Source organism: Schistocerca piceifrons, chromosome 7 (genome assembly GCF_021461385.2).
Source record: "Schistocerca piceifrons isolate TAMUIC-IGC-003096 chromosome 7, iqSchPice1.1, whole genome shotgun sequence".
Taxonomy (NCBI): domain Eukaryota; kingdom Metazoa; phylum Arthropoda; class Insecta; order Orthoptera; family Acrididae; genus Schistocerca; species Schistocerca piceifrons.
In genome coordinates, this window is record NC_060144.1 from 183,536,256 (window position 1) to 183,560,473 (window position 24,218).

General features: G+C 42.7%; 1 protein-coding gene across 1 annotated transcript in view; it reads left to right on the plus strand.

Annotated features, from left to right (window-relative positions):
• LOC124805538 (lutropin-choriogonadotropic hormone receptor-like) overlaps positions 1–24,218 on the plus strand; it is an 860,476-nt gene that overhangs the window by 353,941 nt on the left and 482,317 nt on the right. The window contains exon 3 of the mRNA XM_047266106.1: positions 22,476–22,619. Within this exon, the coding sequence (XP_047122062.1) occupies positions 22,476–22,619 (144 nt within the window). The remainder of the gene's footprint in view (positions 1–22,475; positions 22,620–24,218) is intronic.

The window sequence follows — 24,218 nt, forward strand, 5'->3', positions numbered from 1 at the left end:
CCCGTCAAGATTCCACGACTTTCATGCGAGCATCAAATCGACGGATACTCAGCGCCAAGCAGAAGCACGGACGATATCAGCGCCCCTACAGCCACTGGAGCCCGTGCAGACGGAGACATTCGCTCGGCCGTGGAGGATCGTACAGCCACGCAACGTACCTTGACTGAGGAAATGGAATAATTTGGAGCAAAGCTAGTGTCCACGTGGACAGTGCGACAAAATCTGGAGCACCTCTGAATGTCAGCATGGCAGGCTTTGTTGTCGCTTTCTTTGACTCATCATCAGAGACAGGGGCGCCGATAGCGCAGCGTGCAACGATACCGCTGGGCACAGGAATGAAAGGAATGGAGTTCTGTGTCACTGTGAATATACCTATGTGTAGAGGCTCCAAACAGAACGACATTTCCAGTCTGCATTCATCGTCGTCATATGGGACCAGTACCTTGCGTGATGGTATGAGGTTTATTCTGGCTTGTAGGCGGTAATATGGACAGCAGCCGTCACATTTCCCCTCCAAAAATGTGTGTGAATTCCTAAGGGACGAAACTGCTGAGGTCATCGGTCACATTACTGAAACTAACTTATGTTAAGAACCACACACACACACACACACACACACACACACACACACACACACACACACACACACACATGCACACACGTGCCCGATGGAGGGCTCGAACCTCCGGCGGGAGGGGCCGCGCAATCCTTGACATGGCGCTTGAGATCGCGCGGTCACTCCGCGCCGCAGTTCTGATCCGTTGGGGCACTACATTCGAAGTCTGGGTAACATCTTTCAACAATAATATGCAAGACCGCAAATTTTCCGTGCTGTTCTGACCTTGGTCGACACAGAGTGTGATCGCCTGTAGTCCTGACCGACATTCTTCTCCAAATATGTCACCCACTGAAAACATTTGGCCATGAGTTTGTGAGAATGCGATCACTTGTCATCTGCTACGGCCGACGTACGCTAGAGTAAAGTTAAAGCAGCATGTTATTATGTACCCAAATCAGTCATCGGTACTCATTTCGACAGTTGGCCACACAGGTCTGCTACTGTAGGAGGGAGTAAGTACTGTTTAACGTCCCGTCTACAATAAGGTCATTAGAGACGTACACAAGCTTGGAATAGGGAAGTAAGGGGAAGGAAATCGGTCGTATCATTTCAAAGGAACCATCTCGGCAATTGCTTGAAGCGATTTAGGGAAATCTGGGAAAACCTAAATCAGAATGGCCGGGCGCAGGTTTGAACCGTTGTCCTCCCAAATGCGAGTCCATTGTGCTAACCACTGCGCCACCTAGCTCGCTGAAATGTTACTAGGGATGGGAAAAGCCGACTGGTTAAAATCGATACCAGCATTTTAATTCTCAATAATCGGTACTTTTCGGTATTTGTTTGGTCTCAGCTATAATAGGTTTTTGATTTTTTTGCTGATACCTGGGTAAAAATTCGGCAAATGAATTTGCCATAGCAACAGTGCTAAAGTTTCTAGTTTCTGAACAAAACTTGTTTTGAAAACAAATTATGTCTATTCATAAAATTTCCATCGTTTTGAAATACTGAGTTATGGCAGAAACGGGTAAAAGCGATCAGCACTCTTTTAATAACAACGCTTACAAATATAAACTAACAGCAAACTTGTGATGTAAGAATCAGCACAGCATTGTAGAGGCAATAATTTATCTGTTGCTGTATGGCGTGGCCTGTTCAAATGGTTCAAATGGCTCTAACAAGGGAACCTCCCCATCGCACCCCCCTCAGATTTAGTTATAAATTGACACAGTGGATAGGCCTTCAAAAACTGAACACAGATAAATGGAGAAAACAGGAAGAAGTTGTGTGGAACTATGAAAAAATAAGCAAAATATACAAACTGAGTAGTCCGTGTCCAAGATATGCAACATCAAGGACAATTAGAGCCGATGAGCGCCGTGGTCTGGTGGTTACAGTGAGCAGCTGCGGGACGAGAGGTTCTTGGTTCGAGTCTTCCCTCGAGTGAAAATTTTACTTTCTTTATTTTCGCAAAGTTACGATCTGTCCGTTCATTCATTGACGTCTCTGTTCACTGTAACAAGTTTAGTGTCTGTGTTTTGCGACCGCACCGCAAAACCGTGCGATTAGTAGACGAAAGTACGTGCCTCTCCAGTAGGAACCGAAAATAATTGATCGCAAGGTCATAGGTCAACACAGGAAAACACGTCTGATATATTCTCTACGACATTGGTGACGGCATGTGCGTCACATGACAGGAATATGTTGTCGACCCACCTAACTTGCACACTTGGCGAATGGGTAAAAAAATTCTTCTACCTTGCCCAATTTAGGTTTTCTTGTGGATGTGATAATCACTCCCAAAAAGTGATGAAAACATAAGAGTTTGTCACAAACTGCAACAAATGAATGCAAGAGTTTCACAGTCGCACAGTTTTCCCTGTGCTCTGTCAAAACATATGTTTTCTACGTTTTCAAATGTTTCCTTGTGTAGACGGTCAAATCCTGCATATGTCCAAGCAAATCTGAACATCTCCTGGAATTTTGAAGAGCGAAGTTGATTATCTGTGAGTGCCTGAACTTTGATAATTGTCTGAAAATAAAAAATTAAATTTTTTTACTGGAGGGAAGACTTGAATTGAACCAAGGACCTCTCGTTCCGCAGCTGCTCGCACTAACCACGGGACCACGGCGCTCATAAGCCCACATTCTCCTTGATGTTGCCTACATTGCGCATGGACTACTCAGTCTGTATATTTTGCTTATTTTTTTCACAGTTCCACACAACTTCTTCCTGTTTTCTCGATTGATCTGTGTTCAGTTTTTCAAGGCCTATCCCTGTGCCAACTTATAACTAAATCTGAGGGGGGTGCGATGGGGAGGTTCCCTTGTAAGCACTAAGGGACTTAACATCGGAGGTCATCAGTCCCCTAGAGTTAGAACTACTTACACCTAACTAATCTAAGGACATCACACACACATCCACGCCCGAGGCAGGATTCGAACCTGCGACCGTAGCAGCAGCGCGGTTCCGGACTGAAGTGCCTAGAACCGCTCGGCCACTACGGCCGGCCTTGGCGTGTTAAGCGGTACACTTCTAGATGCTGCGTTCAAGACTAGACCCCAGCTGGTGTCTTCGATAGTTTCTCGTTGTCGTCCTCCACTGCAGAATGGCACCAGCCCTAGTTTGGAAGGATTTTACGGAGAGCGGTAGCACTGAATATCAAGGCTTTAAAAGATTAAATTGGAAGGATCCACAACAAACTTGCAACGTCTTATAAAGAGGAAACATCCACATTGTTTCTTGGAAGAGAAGGTAAATTTAATTCATATATATATATATATATATATAATTTTATTCACGTTCTATATACTCGGTATTAGAACTAGACACTTTTGTGGTTGCTTCAGGGTGAAAAATTGATGCTGTCCACAAGTGACGATGCAGAGAAGTCATCCACTTCTGACCTTCCTCTCTCACTGTCACTGCGGCAGTCTTCTTCACCTTCGTTATCTCTGCTGGAGACAATGAAACTGATTTCTGCTTCGACTACATATCGATCGTGACCTCCTTCCCTTTCGCATTCATTAGAATTTATCCTTTTTTTTTTTTTTTTTTTAAGTCTACTTTTATTACTGGAGCGAACAGTAATAAAAGGAAACCGAAAGTCTGTTATTTGGGACACCAGTTATTTTGAGTAGTTTTAACAGTCGAGTTAAACTGGAGACAAAAAGAACCGGTTTTTCAGCGATAACCGACATCCGTAGTTGGTACTGGCAGAAGTGGCATCTGGGTCTACTAAATTTCACACCCTGTAGACTTAAATATTATACATTTAATCATATATTGTTTTTATTGTTCTGTTGCGGGGACCAATACTGAAAGGCGCTAATTGTTTCCGAATATAGTTAACCTTTGCAGCCCAGCGGAAACAAACGGCAAAGCCCTTCAGAATCAGTGTCCTGCGTATTCCCTCCTCGATATTACTATCGATTACACACTTATCTACAAAATTGTACTTTGAATGCAGAACGCGCGAGGGGCCTTATCTGTACTCTCCGCATCAAGGTAGAACAGAGAAAAGTTCTAATTGTCCATCAACCTGGTGTGTTGGTGACGATAATATCCCAGCACAGTAGCACGACGTAGATCGTGGTGGCCTGCTCTCTCTATATAAGGCTGAAGGCGAGTTACTAGCGAGTGAGCTAACGCTCTCAAACTACAGAATAAGAACTTCGGTTAAAAGTTCATGGTACCAATAGCTTTAATGAAACGGAATAATTTAGCTTACTGACCGCTCACAATTGGTATATGATAAGTGTTCGACTACTGAGTCACACGTTATTGGTCACAGTTAACAATGTTAATACAGTTCACAAAACTTTATATACAGCAGGTAATAAAGTAACTCCTACTCACGCAGTCTGCTCTACATTGTATGCAGATTCGCGGTACACTGGTATTTACATACTTGGTGTGCAAATAAGATCTTATCCATGCGGCATTGCCTTCACTGAAACGCGTAGCCGTTGCTAAGAGCAAGTTCACCCGTTCACGCTCGACTCCAACTCTCGCAGCCCGTAACATTGTTGCCAACTCTCCAAAACTAAAAGCTAAATGTGTCTACATATAAATTCAGACAAAAATCTTAAATGAAAGAAAGTAATTATTGTATAGGTTTTATTTTTATAATAATTTTACTGTTAAGATATGTAAGCGGAGGGGAGGGGGTGAAGGACGTATACAAAATAAATATTGTTACATAACTCCAACTCTATATAGAACAATTGTATCAAATTTTATGCATAGAGGACCCAAAAAGTAATAAATGGTGATATTTTTTGATGGAATTTACTGTTTTACATTTCAAAAAAGTTCTTGAAAATTAAGCTACTCAGGCTCACTGGTATCAGGTATGTAATTCAATTTAAAACAACTTCAGGAAATAACTTTTCCGCGGTATTTTGGCTCATATGTTAGATACGTGTACGACGTTTCATTTTAATGGCTTTAATAGCAGGAGAGAAAATGTATAGATATTCAAAAATGTAATGCTTCAGAAAGCACAGTACAATCAAAATTTAGAGGCTTGCCTTGTGCATCTCATTAGAGAAACAATTTCTGGATGCTCTTGTACTTCGAATGCTGTTATAACAATATGAGGTTTTATTTCTATGATATGCATGTAAAATATCACCCCATTTTTTTAAAACCACAATATTTTGACGCAAAAATATATTTAAATAAACATCTTAATGTCAGTTTCCTTAGCACAATTTTCTTTTTCACACAATTAAAATATAAATAATGTTTCTGTTAGGTACATGGAGGAGAAACATCACAATATCTGCACTATAGTATTAAGTTATTTTTTACACATAGCACTGAACTAAAGTTCGTTGATCTTCTCGACTGAGTCGCTGGCACATTGTTTAGTGCAACCGTGAATTGAATGACTTCTCATTCATTCTGCATAAATCAGAGTTTGCTTTGCTTAGGGCAGCTACTTTCATTATTGTGAAGCTGTGATACTTGGGTGCTGTCAGCCATGTTCCAACAGCGTTTCCAGTAAGATATTCAACTTATTATATTTTGTAGTTACGTTTTTGGTGTTGTGTGTTTGTATCCAGAGGATCCCAGAGCACACACAAACACAACGTTATTTTGCTTCGTTGTGCTTTTTAAATCTCATGCTCGTTTTGAAGTCTTAGTTCGACGCAATGTGTGGCATTGTGCTTACCAAACTCATGCAAAGATCGTGATTCGAATATCGTATTTTCCCATAAGTTTCTGTGATGTGCTACTGGCCTTGTCGGTATAATAGTTAGCTCTGTGTAGTTGTGGTGTCCACAGCATGAGTTGTATAGTCGGTGATGGTCGATGCTGTTGGCGTGTAGCTCTGACCTGTGTTCGTTGTTCAGTTTATATAGTTTTATTTTGTGTGCCCACTTGTAAAGCCGTTAAGATGTGATATAGTGATATCTGTTTTTTGTCTGGTAACCACTTGTTTGTCATGCGCCGAGTGAGATTATTGTATAGGAATATTTCACAGAACGTTAAAGCATAAAATACGGAAAGAAACACGGCTGAAGTTTTATAAAACAGTCGCATTTCCGCCCTTATTACAGGATGGGGAAAATAAAAATGACCCGGACGGGTGGATACGATTGAATATCGATGTATGCGTATAACCACAACTTGTGGCCTACAGTTACTGCCAGCAGGATGGAGCAACTGCCCATATAGCTGGCCAAACCTCGGAATACAAAAACCAAATGGTTCAAATGGCTGTGAGCACTATGAGACTATGGAGGTCATCAGTCCGCTATAACTTAGAATTATTAAACCTAACTAACCTAAGGACATCATACGCATCCATTCCCGAGGCAGGATTCGAACCTGCGACCGTAGCGGTCGCGTGGTTCCAGACTGTAGCGCCTAGAACCGCTCGACCACCCCGGCCGGCCCTTGGAATACGTTTGCACAATCCTCACGCCTGACAGCGTTGTTAGCAGAAATCAGTAGCTGGCCACCCAGTTTACCTGACCTGTCAGTGTGCGATTTCCTTGTGGGGCCTCTCAAGTCCAAGGTGTACCGAAACAACTCTTATGGTCCTCAAGAACTACATCAGAACATTTCGGGTAGGACTGCTGCAATTCCAGCAGTCCAACTTCGATCCACCGTCAGCAACTTTCTAACGAGGGCCAGAAAGTGCCAAGAGGTGAATGGTGGTCGCTTTCACATGTGCTATAGTAAGATTAGTACTGAGTTTCCTTTCTTCTCCTGTTCTTCGGACAACTCTTATTTGCCCCACCATCTATATGGCATGCATGATATGAAAGTGAAAGTGAATCGTGGGTATTGAATAAAGGACAAGAAAAACAAATACAAACAGTCGAAATGAGATTTCTTAGAGCAGTGAAGTGATGTAAAAGACTAGATAAGATACGAAGTGAACACATTCGAAAGAAGTTGAAAATTTGTAGAGTAAAAGAAGAACTAGACGAAAACAAAATGAAACGTAATGAACATCTACAAAGCATGGATCCATAGAGACTACCACGCTAGATAAAGAATTTTAAACCAAAGATGAAAAGAGATCCTGACAGACTGAGAAAAATGTGGGAACCGTATCAAGCAACAGTTGCCCTAATGCGGAAAGTGCAGAAGAAGAAGAAGAAGAAGAAGAAGAAGAAGAATCTTTGAAGATGCTTAGAATAATTTTTTGTATTATTATAATTATAATTATTATTATTATTATTATTAAACTCCTGTTCCCATTTTAAGCAAGAATTATTCCCCTACATATTCTCATTCATTTTAATATTAAATTGTGGATGATATTTTGTTGCTGTCATTTCAGCTTTTCTGTTTCAATATATGATTGTTAATAAAAGATATTTCAAAATAATCCTAACACTCAGTCCAAACACCACCCTTTCCAAATCCTGCACTACAAACCGATTCACTAATGACGTGTATACCAGGCTCGCCAATATTGTGATTTTTCCAATCACGCTTACAACTGAGGGAACAAAAAGAGAAGGGATTAATTATAAATACGGCTGTGGCCAGTAAAGCACAAGCTTACCGGTAATACACACAGACGTTCGACACCCACACTGCGAGTCCACGTGATACGACTCCGTCAAATAGGCGGCACAGTAACATAATCCTGGCCTATGGTTGCATACCGTTTTTCTTCTATAGGGACAGCTGTAAAAAGGCAGCTTACTCCGGCCCTGCAAAGAGCATTCAGTCGTGAGGTACAATACAAACCGAATATTCAGCGAAACTCCCTTCCAGGTTATAACTGCGTTTCAGACTGAGACTCGAACCAGGAACATTTGCCTTTCGTGGCCGGCCGGGGTGGCCGAGCGGTCCTAAGCGATACAGTCTGGAACCGCGCGACCGCTACGGTCGCAGGTTCGAATCCTGCCTCAGGCATGGATGTGTATGATGTCCTTAGGTTAGTTAAGTTTAAATAGTTCTAAGTTCTAGGGGACTGATCACCTCAGCAGTTAAGTCCCATAGTGCTCAGAGCCATTTGAAACATTTTTTTGCCTTTCGTGGCAAGTGCTTTATCGGGTGAGCTGTCCATGCACGTCTCATGATTCGCCCGCATTTTGCCTTATTTTCTCTATGCTTTCCCTGCCAATATGATCAGTGAGCGAGTGGATGGGTGACTTTAATAAACTGACAGACTTCATGTATGATCAAAACTGGTTACTGTTCTTCCTCAGTACTGATATGCAATGTATTACACAAGTATAAAGTCGATATTTCGAGCGTCTTTGCACCGGTCCCATGCAGGGCGACAAAAATTCTTAAGTGGTAACCCAATTTCAAGCTTGTATTTCTCATCTGTGTTTTTGCTTTGCTGTCTGCTTTCAAGGTTACTTTATAAGCACGGTAGACATAAAATTTACGCCTAAGAGTTATCACGCTAAGACCTTGTAAACCCACCTGTACTTAACATCTCAGCTCAGCAAGGATAAGAGTCCGCAAGATGCTTCGGATATACCGAATCCAACTGAAGGCAGTGATTGATTATTAGATCCCGCAGGGCTACCAAAATGCAGGGATGGTGACTGCAGTGTTTATGCTGCTGTGCCATATAGTCCCACACATCCTGCATGAGATTACGGTCAGGTGCTTTAACAAGCCAATCTAGGTGCGACAGGGCGTTCGTCAAACCAGTAACTTTGTATGCTGTCCTTTGAATATGACTATTGTCATTGTGGAAGATGTGATTATTAGTTATGTCTTCATAACGAAGTCAGAAAAGAAAAGATAGCACTTCGACACCGAGAATGTTAAACATCGAGGTTTATGTTCGCGATACTGGATACACAAAGTCATGAGAGAAAAACACGACAAAAACATCACAGACCGACCTCCGACCTTAACTTCACTCTATATACGAGAAAATTGCGGGTTTAACGTCTCACGGAGTAGTCGATGCATGCGACAGCTTGCATTACTTGAAAAGAGGTAAAATTGGGGCTTCTAGCAACATACTACACGCCCCCAGTCTGCATGTCTAGAGTCTCTCCCATATTTCACGATAATACAAAACGTGCTGCCTTCCTTTGAACTTTTTCGATGTATTTCGTCAGTCCTATATGGTAAGGATCCCACACCGCGCAGCAGTATTCTAAAAAAGAACGGACAAGCATAGTGTAGGCAGTCTCCTTAGTAGGTCTATTACAGTTTCTAAGTGTCCTCCAATAAAACGCAGTCTTTGGTTAGCGTTCCCCACAACATTTTCTATGTTTTCCTTCCAATTGTAATACCTAGGTATTTAGTTGTATTTACGGATCTTAGATTAAACTGATTTATCGTATAACCGAAGTTTACCGAGTTCCTTTTAGTACTCATGTGGATGACCTCACACTTCTCGTTATTTAGGGTCAACTGCCACTTTTCTCACCATTCAGATATCTTTTCTAAATCGTTTTGCAGTTTGTTTTGATCTCCTGATGGCTTTATTAGTCGATAAACGACAGCGTCATCTGCAAACAACCGAAGACGGCTGCTCACATTGTCTCTCAAATCGTTTATATAGATAAGGGATTGCAAACGGACTATAACACTACGTTGGGGAACGCCAGAAATCACTTCTGTTTCACTCGATGACTTTCCGTCATTTAGTGACCCCTCTGACAGAAAATCACAAATACAGTCACGTAACTGAGACGATATTCCATAAGCACGCAATTTCACTACGAGCCGCTTGTTTGGTACAGTGTCAAAAGCCTTCCAGAAATACTGAAATACGGAATCAATCTGAAATCCCTTGTCAATAGCACTCAACTCTTCATATGAATAAAGACCTAATTGTGTTTCACAGGAACGATGTTTTCTAAACCCATGTTGACTGTGTGTCAATAGATCGTTTTCTTCGAGGTAATTCATAATGTTCGAACACAATATATGTTCTAAAATCCTGCTGCATATCGACGTTAACGACATGGGCCTGTAATTTAGTGGATTACTCCTACTACCTTTCTCGAATATTGGTGTGACCTGTGCATCTTTCCAGTCTTTGAGTACGGATCTTTCGTCGAGCGAACGGTTGTAAATGATTGTTAAGTATGGAGCTGATGCATCAGCATACTCCGAAAGGAACCTAATTGGTGTACAGTCTGGACCAAGACTTGCTTCTATTAAGTGATTTAAGTTGCTTCACTACTCCGAGGATATTTACTTCTACGTTACTCATGTTGGCAGATGTTCTCGATTCGAATTCTGGAATATTTACTTCATCTTCTTTTGTGAAGGCATTTCGGTAGGCTGTCTTTACTAACTCTGCTTTGGCAGCACTGTCCTTGATAGTATCTCCATCGCTATCGCGCAGAGAAGGCATTGATTGTTTCTTGCCGCTAACATACTTCACATACGACCAGAATCTCTTTGGATTTTCTGCCAGGTTTCAAGACAACGTTTCGTTGTGGAAACTGTTATAGGAATCTCGCATTGAAGTCCGCGCTAAATTTGGAGCTTCTGCAAAAGATCGCCAATCTTGGGGATTTTGCGTCTGTTTAAATTTGGCATGTTTGTTTTGTTGTTTCTGCAACAGTGTTCTAACCCGTTTTGTGTATCAAGGAGTTTCAGCTCCGTTGTTTGTTAATTTATTCGGTATAAATCTCTCTATTGCTGCCGATACTATTTCTGGTCTACACTTACATCATTAATTTGGAATGAGTGGAGATTGTCTCTCAGGAAGGCGAAAAGTGAATTTTTATCTGATTTTTTTGAATAGGTATATTTTCACTTATTTTTTGAGAATTTGGGGATTACAGTATTCAATCTCGCTACGAGAACCCTGTGTTCACTGATCCCTGAATCGGTTTTGATGCTCGTTATTAACTCTGGATTAACGGACAAACAAATTATTAGAATTTCAGCAAAATTGGATGATTTATTCAAGAGAAAGAGTTTCACAAATCGAGAAAGACAGTAACACTTTGGTCCACCTGTGGCACCTGTGCAGACAATTACCCGGCTTGGCATTGATTACCAGAGTTGTTGGATGTCCTCCAGAGGGGAATCGTGCCAAATTCTGTCCAACAGACCCTTAGACAGTGGAATTTCCGAGGTGGTTGAGGGGCCCTGCCCATAAAGCTCCAAACGCCCTCAGTTGAGGAGAGATCCTGCGACCTTACTGGCCGAGGCATGGTTTGGGAAGCACGAAGAAAAGCAGTAGAAACTCTCACCGTGTGCGGGCGGGCATTATCTTGCTGAAATGACAGCCCAGGGCGGCTTGCATGAAGGGCAACAGAACGCGGCGCAGAATATCGTCGATATACGCTGTGTGAAAGGGGCCACGGATGACTACCAAAGGGGTCCTGCCATGGCACCCGAGACCATCACTGTTGGTTGTCGGGCTGTATGGCGGGCGGCAATCAGGTTAGTATCTCACCGCCGTCTGGGGCGTATCCATGCTTACCTTCGACCTGGAGTCTCATTTACTGGAGTTGAATTGTCTTCAGTGAGGAGTCCCTCTTCCAATCGGGCCCTGATGGCCAGCGAAGAGGTGTCTGGAGATGCCCCGTACAGCGATGGGATACGGTAACCTTACTGGCGAGGTAGGGCTTGGCAAGCCCGAAAACAAATAGTAGAAACTCTTGCCGTGTGCAGGCGAGCATTATCTTCCTGGAATGTAAGCCCAGGATAGTTTTTCGGTGAAGGGCAAAATAGAGATGGGACGTCGAATACCATCGACGTACCGCTGTACTGTTAGAGGGACACAGATGACAACTAAAGGAGTCCTAATATGGAAAGAAATGGCAGTCCAGACCACCAACCTTGGTTGTCAGGCTGTACGGCGGGAGACGACCAAGGGTGGTGGTCTGAACTGCCATTTCTTTTCATATTAGGACTCCTTTAGTTATCATCTGTGGCCCTCTAACAGTACAGCAGTACGTCGATGGTATTCGACGTCCCATCTCTATTTTGCCCTTCTTAGAAAAACTATCCTGGGCTTACATTCCAGGAAGATAATGCTCGCCTGCACACGGCAAGAGTTTCTACTATTTGTCTTCGGGCTTGCCAAGCCCTACCTCGGCCAGTAAGCTTACCGTATCTCTCCCCAGTCAAGAACGTTTGCAGCATTATGGGCAGGGCGCTCCATCCAATCCGGAAGGTTCAGGATTTGTCGCCGCTGTTGGATAGAATTTGGCGTGATATCCCTCAGCAGGACATCCAAAAACTCTGTCAATAAGTGCCAAGTCGAATAACTGTCTGCACGGGTGTCACAGGAGGACCAACGCGTTATTGTCTTCCTCGATTTGTGAACCTCTTTCTTTTGAGTGTATCATCCAACTCTTCTGAAATTGTAGTCATTTGTTTGTCTGTTCATGTACATAACATCTACTGATTTCCGTCCCATTTGGATAAGTGCGTCGTTTCTTTGTCTTAGATTATATAACATTAAGTAACCGCTACAAATTTTTATCGTTTAATTTATAATAACAGTGAAATTTGACTGGAATACTCTCTTTCAAATTCTGAAGGTGGCAGGGGTAAAATACAGGGAGCGAAATTCTATTTACAATTTGTACAGAAACCATATGGCAGTTATAAGAGTCGAGGGACATGAAAGAGGAGCAGTGGTCGGGAAGGGAGTGAGGCAGGTTTGTAGCCTCTCCCTGATGTTATTCAATCTGTATACTGAGCAAGCAGTAAGGGAGTAGGAATTAAAATCCATGGAGAAAAAATAAAAACTTTGAGGTTCACTGATGACATTGTAATTCTGTCAGAGACAGCAAAGGACTAGGAAGGGTAGTTGAACGGAATGGACAGTGTCTTGGAAGGACGCTACAACATGAACATCAACAAAAGCAAAACGAGGATAATGGAATGTAGTCGAATTAAACCGGGTGATGCTGAGGAAATTAGATAAGGATATGAGACACTTAAAGTAGTTTATGAGTTTTGCTGTTTGGGGTGTCAAATAACTGATGATGGTCGAAGTAGAGAAGATACAAAATATACATCACCAATGGCAAGGAAAGCGTTTCTGAAAAAGAGAAACTTGTTTACATCGAGTATAGATTTGTATGTCAGGAAGTCGTTTCTGAAAGTATTTGTATGGAGTGTAGCCATGTATGGAAGTGAAACATGGACGATAAATAGTTTAGACAAGAATAGAATAGAAGCTTTCGAAATGTGGTGCTGCAGAACAATGCTGAAGATTAGATGGGTAGATCACATAACTAACGTGAAGGTATTGAATAGAATTGGGGAGAAGAGAAATTTGTGGCACAACTTGGCTAGAAGAAGGGATCGGTTGGTAGGACATGTTCTGAGGCATCAAGGGATCGCCAATTTAGTATTGGAGGGCACCATGGAGGGTAAAAATCATAGAAGGAGACCAAGAGAATACACTAAGCAGATTCACAAGGATGTAGGTTGCAGTAGGTACTGGGAGATGAAGTAGTTCGCAAAGGATAGAGTAGCATGGAGAGGTGCATCAAACGAGTCTCAGGACTTAAGATCACAACAACAGTGAAATATTTGTTATAATACAGTAATAACGGTTTGAATCACTATCAAACGTATAAAATCAATACTTGTTGAAAGCATAATATCTAAGATATTGTAGTTAAAAATATACTGGGTGAACAAAAATTCGCACACCTAAAATTCACAGCGCGATTCCTCACATACTAGCGAAACAAAAATGTCTGTCACAAAATTTCGTCCTGCGCATATTTCTGGCAGTAAATGGACGTTAAAGACTGACAACACTGTAATCACATGTACGGCAACTACCTCTCTTAGCATGCAGCAATGCTGCCGTGCAGTTGGTGCAATGGTTAGTGTTTTGGGGTAGCACACAGAAGGTCGAGGGTTCCATTCTGAGTCAAGGCATATTTGATTTTATTTGCTAAATGTAGTCTGAATGCTACAGTAAATGGCGTCTTAATCGTCACACAGCGGTTCTAGGCGCTTCAGTCTGGAACCGCGCGACCGCTACAGTCGCAGGTTCTAATCCTGCCCCGGGCATCGATGTGTGTGATGTCCTTAGGTTAGTTAGGTTTAAGTAGTTCTAAGTTCTAGAGGACTGATGACCTCAGATGTTAAGTCCCATAGTGCTCAGAGCCATTTGAACCATTGAGCGATTACAGTGGGATTTCTACAAAACATTTGCACTTACGCGCTACGACCACAGAAAATGGAGCTACAATCATTTTTATCAGACAGCTTTCAAAGACGCTTTTTTACATCATGGACGCGAATTGTTTCGCACCACAGCATCTACTGCTTTGTGTGCACCCTCTCTCAATCGTCCGAACGATTACAACCAACCATTATTCTTGTGGCACTCAGGTCCATTACATTTCGTTAAGTCCTTACGTCACCAGTACGGCTAGCAACGTGCTTTTCAAATAATTTCCAAATTCGGTTACTATTTGTATTTATTATCAACATGGGACCACTAATTATGCCTTTCAATATTGAATCTGGTTAACGCATCTAGTAGATGCAGTGATGCGAAGCAATTCGCATCCACAACGTGCAAAATACTTCTTTAAAAGCTGACCAGTGGCAACAATTGAACTTCCATTTCTGTTTTCATAGTACATAAGCGGAAATGTTTTGTAAAATACCCACTGTAATGGTTGTATGACGATTAAGACGACTGATACCGTACATCGCAGAGTACATTTAGCAAATAAAAACAAATACGCCTCGACCCAGAACCGATCCCTCAAGCTCCTGTACGCTAACCCAAAATGCTAGCCATTGCATCAACTGCACAGCACTCCTGCATTGTGCTGACAGCGATAGTTACAGCACATGTGATTACAGTGTTACCAGACTGCCAATCTTTACAGTTCATTTACTCTCAGAAATATGCGCAGGACGAAATTTTGTGACAGACATTTTTCTGTCGCTTGTATGTGAGGAATCGATCTGCGGAGTCCGAGTGCGCGAATTTTTCTCCATCCTGTATAGAAAAGTGTAAACGTACATCACAAGATTTTATGTGAATGCACCTCATACAATTAATTTATGAACTTTAATAGGAAAGCATGTGGAAAATTTGATAACGTCATAATTTACGCAGTTACAACATTGAAGTATTTCACTAAGCACTACAACTATGAACACTAGTCTTCATGTACGAACGTGTAAATTATGGGAACGCTGTTTCTTTCAATGTTTTCCCGCTATGTTCAGAAAATTATCTTTTTGTTAATGGTGATTCTTTTCTCTTCTGTCTTGCCTGGGTCCCACTTGTCGGGCGGCAGTTTATACGGCATCGTGCACCCGTCCGTGATATGGAAAGCCACACTGCAGCTTTCACGTGTAAGCGGCAAGTGCCGCTGTTGCCAAAGATGCCGATGACGTCTGTGGTGCCTGACACACTCACAGTAGCGGCTGGCTGCCAAGTGCGGCAATGTGAGCCTATAGAGTAAACATTGGCGCCTTCACACCTGTCAAGCCTGACAGGGCACGGCACGGCTGGTTTACAGACAACGACAACATGTTCATCACATTATTCGTACTGCTATTTGTCTTTCTTTTTTTCACGACTTCTTCCCATAGGCCTATACGTGAATTGAGAAATACAAGGTGTACAACTTTTCTTCCGCCGTTTTTTACCCAACATTTGAGGCTTTAATGAAACAAATTGGTTACACATGTATCATTCAAAGTATTTTCCATCGCTGGTAACTACTTCCACCCATCTTTCGGGCACTGTACGAATCCCGAGTCGAAAAACTTGTTCATCTTTTGAAGCGATTCACGAGTCGATCCAATTTGCGACTTCTTCATTAGATCGGAAGTGTTGGTCAGCCAGGCCATGCTCCATTGATCTAAACAGGTGATAGTCAGAGGGAGCAATGTCTGGTGAATACGGCGGGTGGGGTAGGTTTTGACCTCTTTTGCAACCTCGGGTCTAGCGTTGTCGTGCTGCAAAATCACTTTATCGTGCCTTTCGCTGTATTGCGCCCGTTTGTCTTTCAATGCTCTGCTCAAGCGAATTAATTACCTTCGATAACGAGTATTTGTGATTGTTTCACTTGGTTTTAACACCTCATAGTTCACGACGCCGAGCTGGTCCCACCAAATGCAGAGTATGATCTTGGGGCCGTGAATATTCGGTTTGACCGTCGACTGGAAGCATGGCCGGGATATCACCATGATTTTTTGCGTTTAGCGTTATCGTAATGAAGCCATTTTTCCTCCCTGGTCATAAGGTGATGCGGAAATCCCTTCCGTTTTTGCCTCTGAAGCAATTGTTCACAAACACACAAACGCCGTTCAACGTATCCTGGTTTCTGCTGACACGGGACCCAAGTTCCTTCTTTTTGAATCATGCCTATAGCCTTGAGACGTTTTGAAAAAAAATATTCTAATGTGTGTGAAGTCTTATGGGACTTAACTGCTACGGTCATCAGTCCCTAAACTTACACACCACTTAACCTAAATTATCCAAAGGACAAACACCCACACCCATGCCCGAGAGAGGACTCGAACCTCCTCCGGGACCAGCCGTACAGTCCATGACTGCAGCGCCTAAGACCGCGCGGCTAATCCCGCGCGGCACACATCGTAGGTACTAAGCAGTTAATTTGTTTAGCAGAAACGTACTCAGTGTTGTGGGGCCAACGTAAAGCAAATTACAAGGACAGAAATAACACATATATCGATTTATTGGAGGAATTGGAACCGTCATTTCAAAACAGAACAACAAGGGAAGAAATGAATGCGTTAAGTGGCTTTCCTAATCACTTGAATATATTTTATTTACAATTTTTTAAAATTTAATTACAATGAATGGAGTAATAGCAATCACTCTAAAAAATGTATTCTAGAAACCTGCTAGTTTACAGAATCAGATGATTTAAAAAGTTCTGCATGGTTATGTTCCTCATGTTATGCGCTCAACCTTCTCCCTGTAATTTTCTAGCTTCCTGGTCTGTATAAATTCCACTTATTCGTAATTTATTTTCAGTTTTATCACCGCGTCTGTCACGCACAATGTTACTGGTTTTTACAGTGCCTACAGAAATATCAACACTCAAGATCAGAGATTCGTAGAGAAAGTAAAACCCATACTACCATTTGTTCACGTTCCATTTCTCTGGAACTGATCCGAGAGACTGGGAAACGTCGGCCGCTGGGGCCTAGCGGTTCTAGGCGCTTCAGTCCGGTACCGCGCTGTTGCTACGGTCGCAGGTTCGAATCCTGCCTCGGGCAGGTTAGTTAGGTTTAAGTAGTTCTAAGTCTAGGGGACTGATGACCTCAGATGTTAAGTCCCATAGTGCTTAGAGCTATTTGAACCATTTTTGACTGGGAAAGAATAAACTGAGGGAAGCTTCCTTACCGTGTGCAACAGGAGCCAGATAAATGTATAACCGCCGCGGCAATATGTAGTGTACACGGTGTCACTTAGATGGCTGCTGGACAAGAGCCTTACTCAACTTGCTGTGGTTTACCGATCTTACCTGTGGTCTCACGAATCGTGTCGCTACCAACGTCAGGTACGTCAGCTTGTGCATATGAGCCTGCAGCTAGTTGGAATGTTACAAGTGAAGGCTGGGTTCCCATCTGCGTGTTTATGTTCTCATATGAACAGCTGTGTTAAAGTTTCACTTTGCAGCGGAGCCACAGTCATATAAAACGTTTTGAAAAATATAACCGCCATATCGTCAAAAATAAATGCGAGGACATTGTGTAATAGGCTAATTTACTAGCAATTAGCATGACTCTTTCACATGATTAGTTGTGAAATAAAATTGATGACAAAATAGAATGTTTAAATTTCGCTACTCTGTGTCTAAGCAGCCGCTGACATAAACATGTTTATCTCAGTGGTTGCTTAGACACACTGTAGCCATGTTTAAAACCCGTGATTTGGACATCTATTTTATTCCACAAGCATATTGAGTGAAAGGGCCATGCTGATTACCAGTAAATTAGCCTATTACACAATGATACTTTTGACAAAATTGGTTTATTTAAGCGAAGATACATAATTTTTCTACTCAAGTCTAATGAACTTCGATACTTGTAACACTTGAAAATGGACTAAGGCCGAAATCTAGATTGCGGAATAAAGCCTATTGTACAGTTAAACACAGGACAATCAGCCTAATATAGCAAGCAGCAAAGGTTTTGATTCTGAATAGGAGGCTATATGGAACGCTGGAAGAAACGCTTGGTGAAGAACAATATGCTTTCCTAACGGGAAAGAGAACACGAGATGCCCTTGGACTTCTAAGAACCATCGGCCAAAGATACATAGAAAAAGTCAAAGAAATGTGTGATGTCTTCATGGACCTCGAAAAGGCCTTTAATAGAGTGCAGTGGGATAAGCTGTTAGATATCTTGAAAAAGAACGGAGTGAAGTGGAAAGAAAGAAGATTGATCGCAAATCTGTACCTGAATCAGAAAGCTCGGGTATGAATAGGTAATGGGATCTCTGAAGGCAGCAAGATTGGGAGAGGTGTTAGACAGAGCTGTTGTCTCTCACCGATCCTATTTACTATCTATCTGGAGGAAGCACTGGAAAGCTGTTTGGATGGGACAAGAGGCGTCAGGTTAAGCGGTCGGAAAATTGAATGTATAAGATTTGCAGACGACATGGTGATCCTCGCAGAAAATCAAGAGACGCTAACTCGAATACTAAATGACCTGAATGATGCCTGTGCAGCATATGGTATGAAAATTAATAAAAATAAAACCAAAAGCATGGTCATAGGCCTAAAGAAAAGTGAAAATTAAGTTGGGGTCAGAAATTATAGAACAGGTAAGAGCATTCAAGAATTTGGGAAGTTGTATTAAAGAAGACATGGATTGCCAACGAGATATCAAAGTGAGAATGGCTCTGGCGAGAGAGGCATTTCAAAAGAAGAGAAGACTCCTAGCTAGTTGTTTAAACAAGGAATTAAGGAAGCGACTGGTTAAGTGCTTAATATGGAGCATGGCCTTGTTGGGAGTAGAATGTGGACCTTGAGAAAGCAGGATGAGAAGAGGATTGAAGCTTGTGAAATGTGGACATAGCGTAGAATGGAGAAGATCAGCTGGACTGATAATGTCAGGAATGAAAAAGTACTGAGGAGGGTTGGAGAAGAATGGAGGATGCTACCGACGGTGCACAACAGGAAACTAAACTGGATAGGCCACACTCTGAGAAGAGTTTGCTTTATAGTAGAGGCAATTGAAGGTTTCGTTCCAGGAAAGAGAGGGAAGGGCAGAACAAGGTTCCAGATGCTGAATGATGTCAGCAGGCCACAAGGAGGGCACCAAAGAATGAAGAGGAACGCAGAAGACAGAGAAGCGTGGAGGGCTATGCAGTCAAAACCTGCCGCAAGGCAGACAGATGATGGTTTCAGATGGTTCTAAGCACTATGGGACTTAACATCTAAGGTCATCAGTCCCCTAGACTTAGAACTACTTAAACCTAACTAACCTAAGGACACCACACATATCCATGCCCGAGGCAGGGTTCGAACCTGCGACCGTAGCAGCAGCGCGGTTCCGGACTGAAGCGCCTAGAACCGCTCAGCCACAGCGGCCGGCCCAAGGCAGACAATCCAATGATAATAATGTACAGTAAACGGCGGCTACATATTTCAAAACCTATATTAAACGTAGCTTATATTTTCTAGAATTCCTTATCTTTTTCGGGACACCTACCTTACATACTACTTATTAGGTCTACAACTTTGCTTTCACCGTTTTGCAAAATACGGCAGTAGCAGCAAGTGGAGTTCAGGCGTTATACAATAAGCTTAGGTATCTGTAAATATAATGCCATAAAAATATTAGTCGATTTGTGATTGCATCATAAGGTTATTCTCGATTAAGTAGGTTAACTTACGTACCCATTTCTCGTCATTTGCGGGAAGTTTTAATTTTCTGCCTTAACATGAAAAAAATGTGAGGCTGTGGCTCTTAAAAAGGTTGGTAAGACCAATGGCGAGGGAACTATTAGTGGAAGAACGTGCAGATAATGTTTTCAACGCCTTAAGAACGGTGATTCTGATGTCGGAAACCGCCATGGCGGGGGAAGACAGAACGTTTTCGTAGCTACTGAAACAGACGAAGACAGTCACAGGACATCATTATCCAAAGCAGTTGATGCGTTCGAGCCCAGCACTGAAACACGAACGGCCACAATACAGCGATAGACACGTAAAGGTAATTTTGCAGCAAGTCAGTGCTCGACCCCATGTCGCAAAACCCGCCGTATTCTCCATACGCCGGTCTCTCTGACCACAATTTTTTTCGCTCAGTGGCATACAGTCTGGCTGACCAGCACTTCCAGTTATATGAACAAGCGCAAAATTAAATGGATCCCCGGATCCCCACAAAAGACGCGCAGTTCTCCCACCACGAGATTCGTATGCAATCCGAAAGATGGGAGAATGTAGTGGTCAGCGATGGGCGATACTATGAATCATAATTTTTTTATGTTTTTCATAATAAAGCCCCGAACTTCGAGAAAAAATGGCGGAAGCAAAGTTGTAGACCTAGTAATTCTCCAAAACTGTCAAATTCTAAAACTGATACAAGTAAGAACGTAAATGTTTTTACTCGGTTATAACCTCCAGGACTCCCTTCCCCAATACCTCCCCTTGGGTCCATAATTGACAGGATAGTTTTTTTATGCCAATACGTCACGTCTCCACGTCGACTCATTTTAGTGCGCTGATTTCACAGACGGAATTGCACCGCTTCTGTATCACGACTTTCTGGTACCAGTTCTGTACCGTGTACACTGCTCCAAAGCGCCCAGTTTGCTCTTTCAAGCGAATGACTATTACAATGTCCAGTGAGTTCCAACATTCTGCGTGGTATCTGTTTGTTCTAAGGCGTGTCTCCTTGCCACCTTCGCGCAACGACGCTCTGAGCGTGTTTTTCAGGGAATTGACTAGTTTGAACCTGGGACCTGTTGCTGGTAAGGAGATACCAGACCACACATGACATGTAGAGTTCAGAAGAGTTCAGTGAGACTAGCGATGATATAATCAAATACTTAATGATTTCAGCGTCAGCTCCAATGCACTCCCTGTAAAAGAATCTTAATACTAACTAAATTTAGTGGAAGGTGTTCAAGGCTTTCCTATTTTTAGTTAGCTGGTAAAATAACGTCGAATAAGCAGTTAACTTTACCATTGGAATTTTTATTCGACTCACAAAACATTGTTTATATATTGTACTATTGATAAAAGGAATTATTTTAATACAAGATGATAAAAACCAACTGCATTCAACAAAGGTGTGAAGGAATATTCCCCGAATGGGTTTCCAAGTTCTATAACGGATCGAAGGATGACCTATGCCATATCAAATCTTTAATCTAGGTTTAAATTAAGTTTCATTAAAGAGAAAACTATAAAAAAATGGTCTACAGTGACCCTCAATTATCTTTAATTACTTACTTAACTTGTCGTAAATTACAGTGGCTGATGTGGCTTCTCAATAATTATATATAACCGAAAAATCATCGCGTTACAGATTTTAACTTCAAGTAGCAAATGTGAATACCACAAAGTTTATTTGACAATCGACATTAGTATTACGAAAATATGGGATGTAACAGATGAGATTTCTGCAGTTCTGATTGAAGCCTTATGCGCTCTTATGCGGCATCGCATGCGTTCATTACCTTGTTGGTGGTTAGGCAGCGTCAGGGGCCGCTGGCGGCACAGCTCCACACACCCCGCTGTCTCGGTAGCAACTCTCTCGAACTTATGCTTACTACTGTTTACTGAAGTTGGTTTAAGAAAAAGGTATCTGGCTGTGTTTTCAACTGACCAGTCAGTGTATCAATGTTAACCTTAAGGTCCACCTACAAAAATTCTGTATATCCAATGAGAAACGTTATACTTTTCATGGTGGGTCAATGTTTTTAATGTTTGCTATGTAACAGAGACGCCTATAGTCTCACGCTAAAACTTGCAGCTGGTGTGGCCCTTTTAGTGTTATCGTAATATCTACACTGTTCTTCTGGAGGGTTCTATCTTTTAACATGGGCTGGGGGATGGACCTGTAGGCGGTCGGCCAGCGATGCGGGTGTCCCATTGTCCCGCTCTTATCATAGGGCCTTCTAGCCTACATGGCTCTGCTCTCGGCTTCTGTTCTCCTTTCTCCCCTCGGAACTGTGTCTTTCTCACAGTGGGTTGGTATGACATGCATTTAGACATTCTTGTGTTAGTCTGTGGTATTCCACTTGCTCATTCGTTGATCATATTACTTTGGTTAATTTAATGTCAGGATTTATTCACAGCTATGTGACATATTGCTGGATTTGCTATCATGTCAGGTTTTTCATGGAAGGTGTTAGATTTGCCTGACACCTAATAGAGTATGTCATGTCCTTAGCCATGAGGGTATTTATGTTACTATCTGCAGTCTCTGCAGGTACAGGGTGAGTTGGACGTGCACCTCATCATCAGACGCTTCCAGTACCTGACAATACTAGCAGCTGTGGCGCGGCGTGTGTTGCAGGCAGCTGGACCAGAACCAGCTGTGGTGGCTGCGGGCGGACGCCTTCCTGCGACTGCGACAGCTGCGCAACCTCAGGCTCGACTCCAACGGGCTGACCGCCGTGCCCACGGAGGCGCTCAGACCGCTCTCCCAACTGGAGGCCCTGTGAGTACCGTCCCTCATTGCTATCTCCTCTTCTTCTGATAACACTAACAGAAATTTAATCTCGTTGCCTGAGCACCTCAGGCGTGAGATGGTACGCACTAAGAGACACACGGTGTCATGATTTACTTTCTTTCTTTCACTCTGGGCTGTTTTCTGCGCCGTCCTCACCTAATTCTGGTACACGTCGGCACATCCTTATATATAAAATTCTCGTGTCACAGTGTTTGTTGCCATACTGCTCCGAAACGCCTAGATCGATTCTGATGAAATTTTACATGTATCTTCGGTAGGTCTGAGAATCGGTCAGAATCTATTTTTCATACCCCTAAGTGATAAGGGTGGTCCACGCCAAAAAAGTTTTTCTTATTTTTTGGACAGAACTTTTCATTTTTATTTTTTTATGATGTGGCATTAAAAAATACACAAAACCCTAAATTTTCGCCCTTCTACCACCAACCCCTATTTATTAATAGCAATTTTAGTACACTACTGGCCATTAAAATTGCTACACCAGGAAGAAATGCAGATGATAAATGGGTATTCATTGGACAAATATATTATTCTAGAACTGACATGTGATTACATTTTCACGCAGTTTGGGTGCATAGATCCTGAGAAATCAGTACCCAGAACAACCACCTCTGGCCGTAATAACGGCCTTGATACACCCGGGCATTGAGTCAAACACAGCTTGGATGACGTGTACAGGTACAGCTGCCCATGCACCTTCAACACGATACTACAGTTCATCAAGAGTTGTGACCGGCGTATTGTGTCGAGCCAGTTGCTCCGCCACCATTGACCAGACCTTTCCAATTGGTCATAGATCTGGAGAATGTGCTGGCCAGGGCAGCAGTCGAACATTTTCTGTATCCAGAAAGGCCCGTACAGGACCTGCAACATGCGGTCGTGCATTATCCTGCTGAAATGTAGGGTTTCACAGGGATCGAATGAAGGGTGGAGCCACGGGGCGTAACACATTTGAAATGTAACGTCCACTGTTCAAAGTGCCGTCAATGCGAACGAGAGGTGACCGAGACGTGGCACCCCATACCATCATGCCAAGTGATACACTAGTATGGCGTTGACGAATACACGCTTCCAATGTGCGTTCATCGTGATGTCGCCAAACACGGATGCGACTACCATGATGCTGTAAACAGGATTCATCCGAAAAAATGACGTTTTGCCATTGGTGCACCCAGGTTCGTTGTTGAGTACACCATCGCAGGCGCTCCTGTCTGTGATGCAGCGTCAAGGGTAACGGCAGCCGTGGTCTCCGAGCTGATAGTCCATGCTGCTGCAAACGTCGTCGAACTGTTCATGCAGATGGTTGTTGTTCTGCAAACGTCTCCATCTGTTGACTCAGGGATCGAGACGTGGCTGCACGATCCGTTACAGCCATGCCGATAAGATGCCTGTCATCTCGACTGCTAATGATACGAGGCCGTTGGGATCCAGCACGGTGTTCCGTATTACTCTCCTCAACCCACCGAGTCCATGCTGGTTGGAAACTTTCCTCATGTCAGCACGTTGTAGGTGTCGCCATCGGCACTAACCTTGTGTGAATGCTCTGAAAAGCTAATCTTTTGTATATCA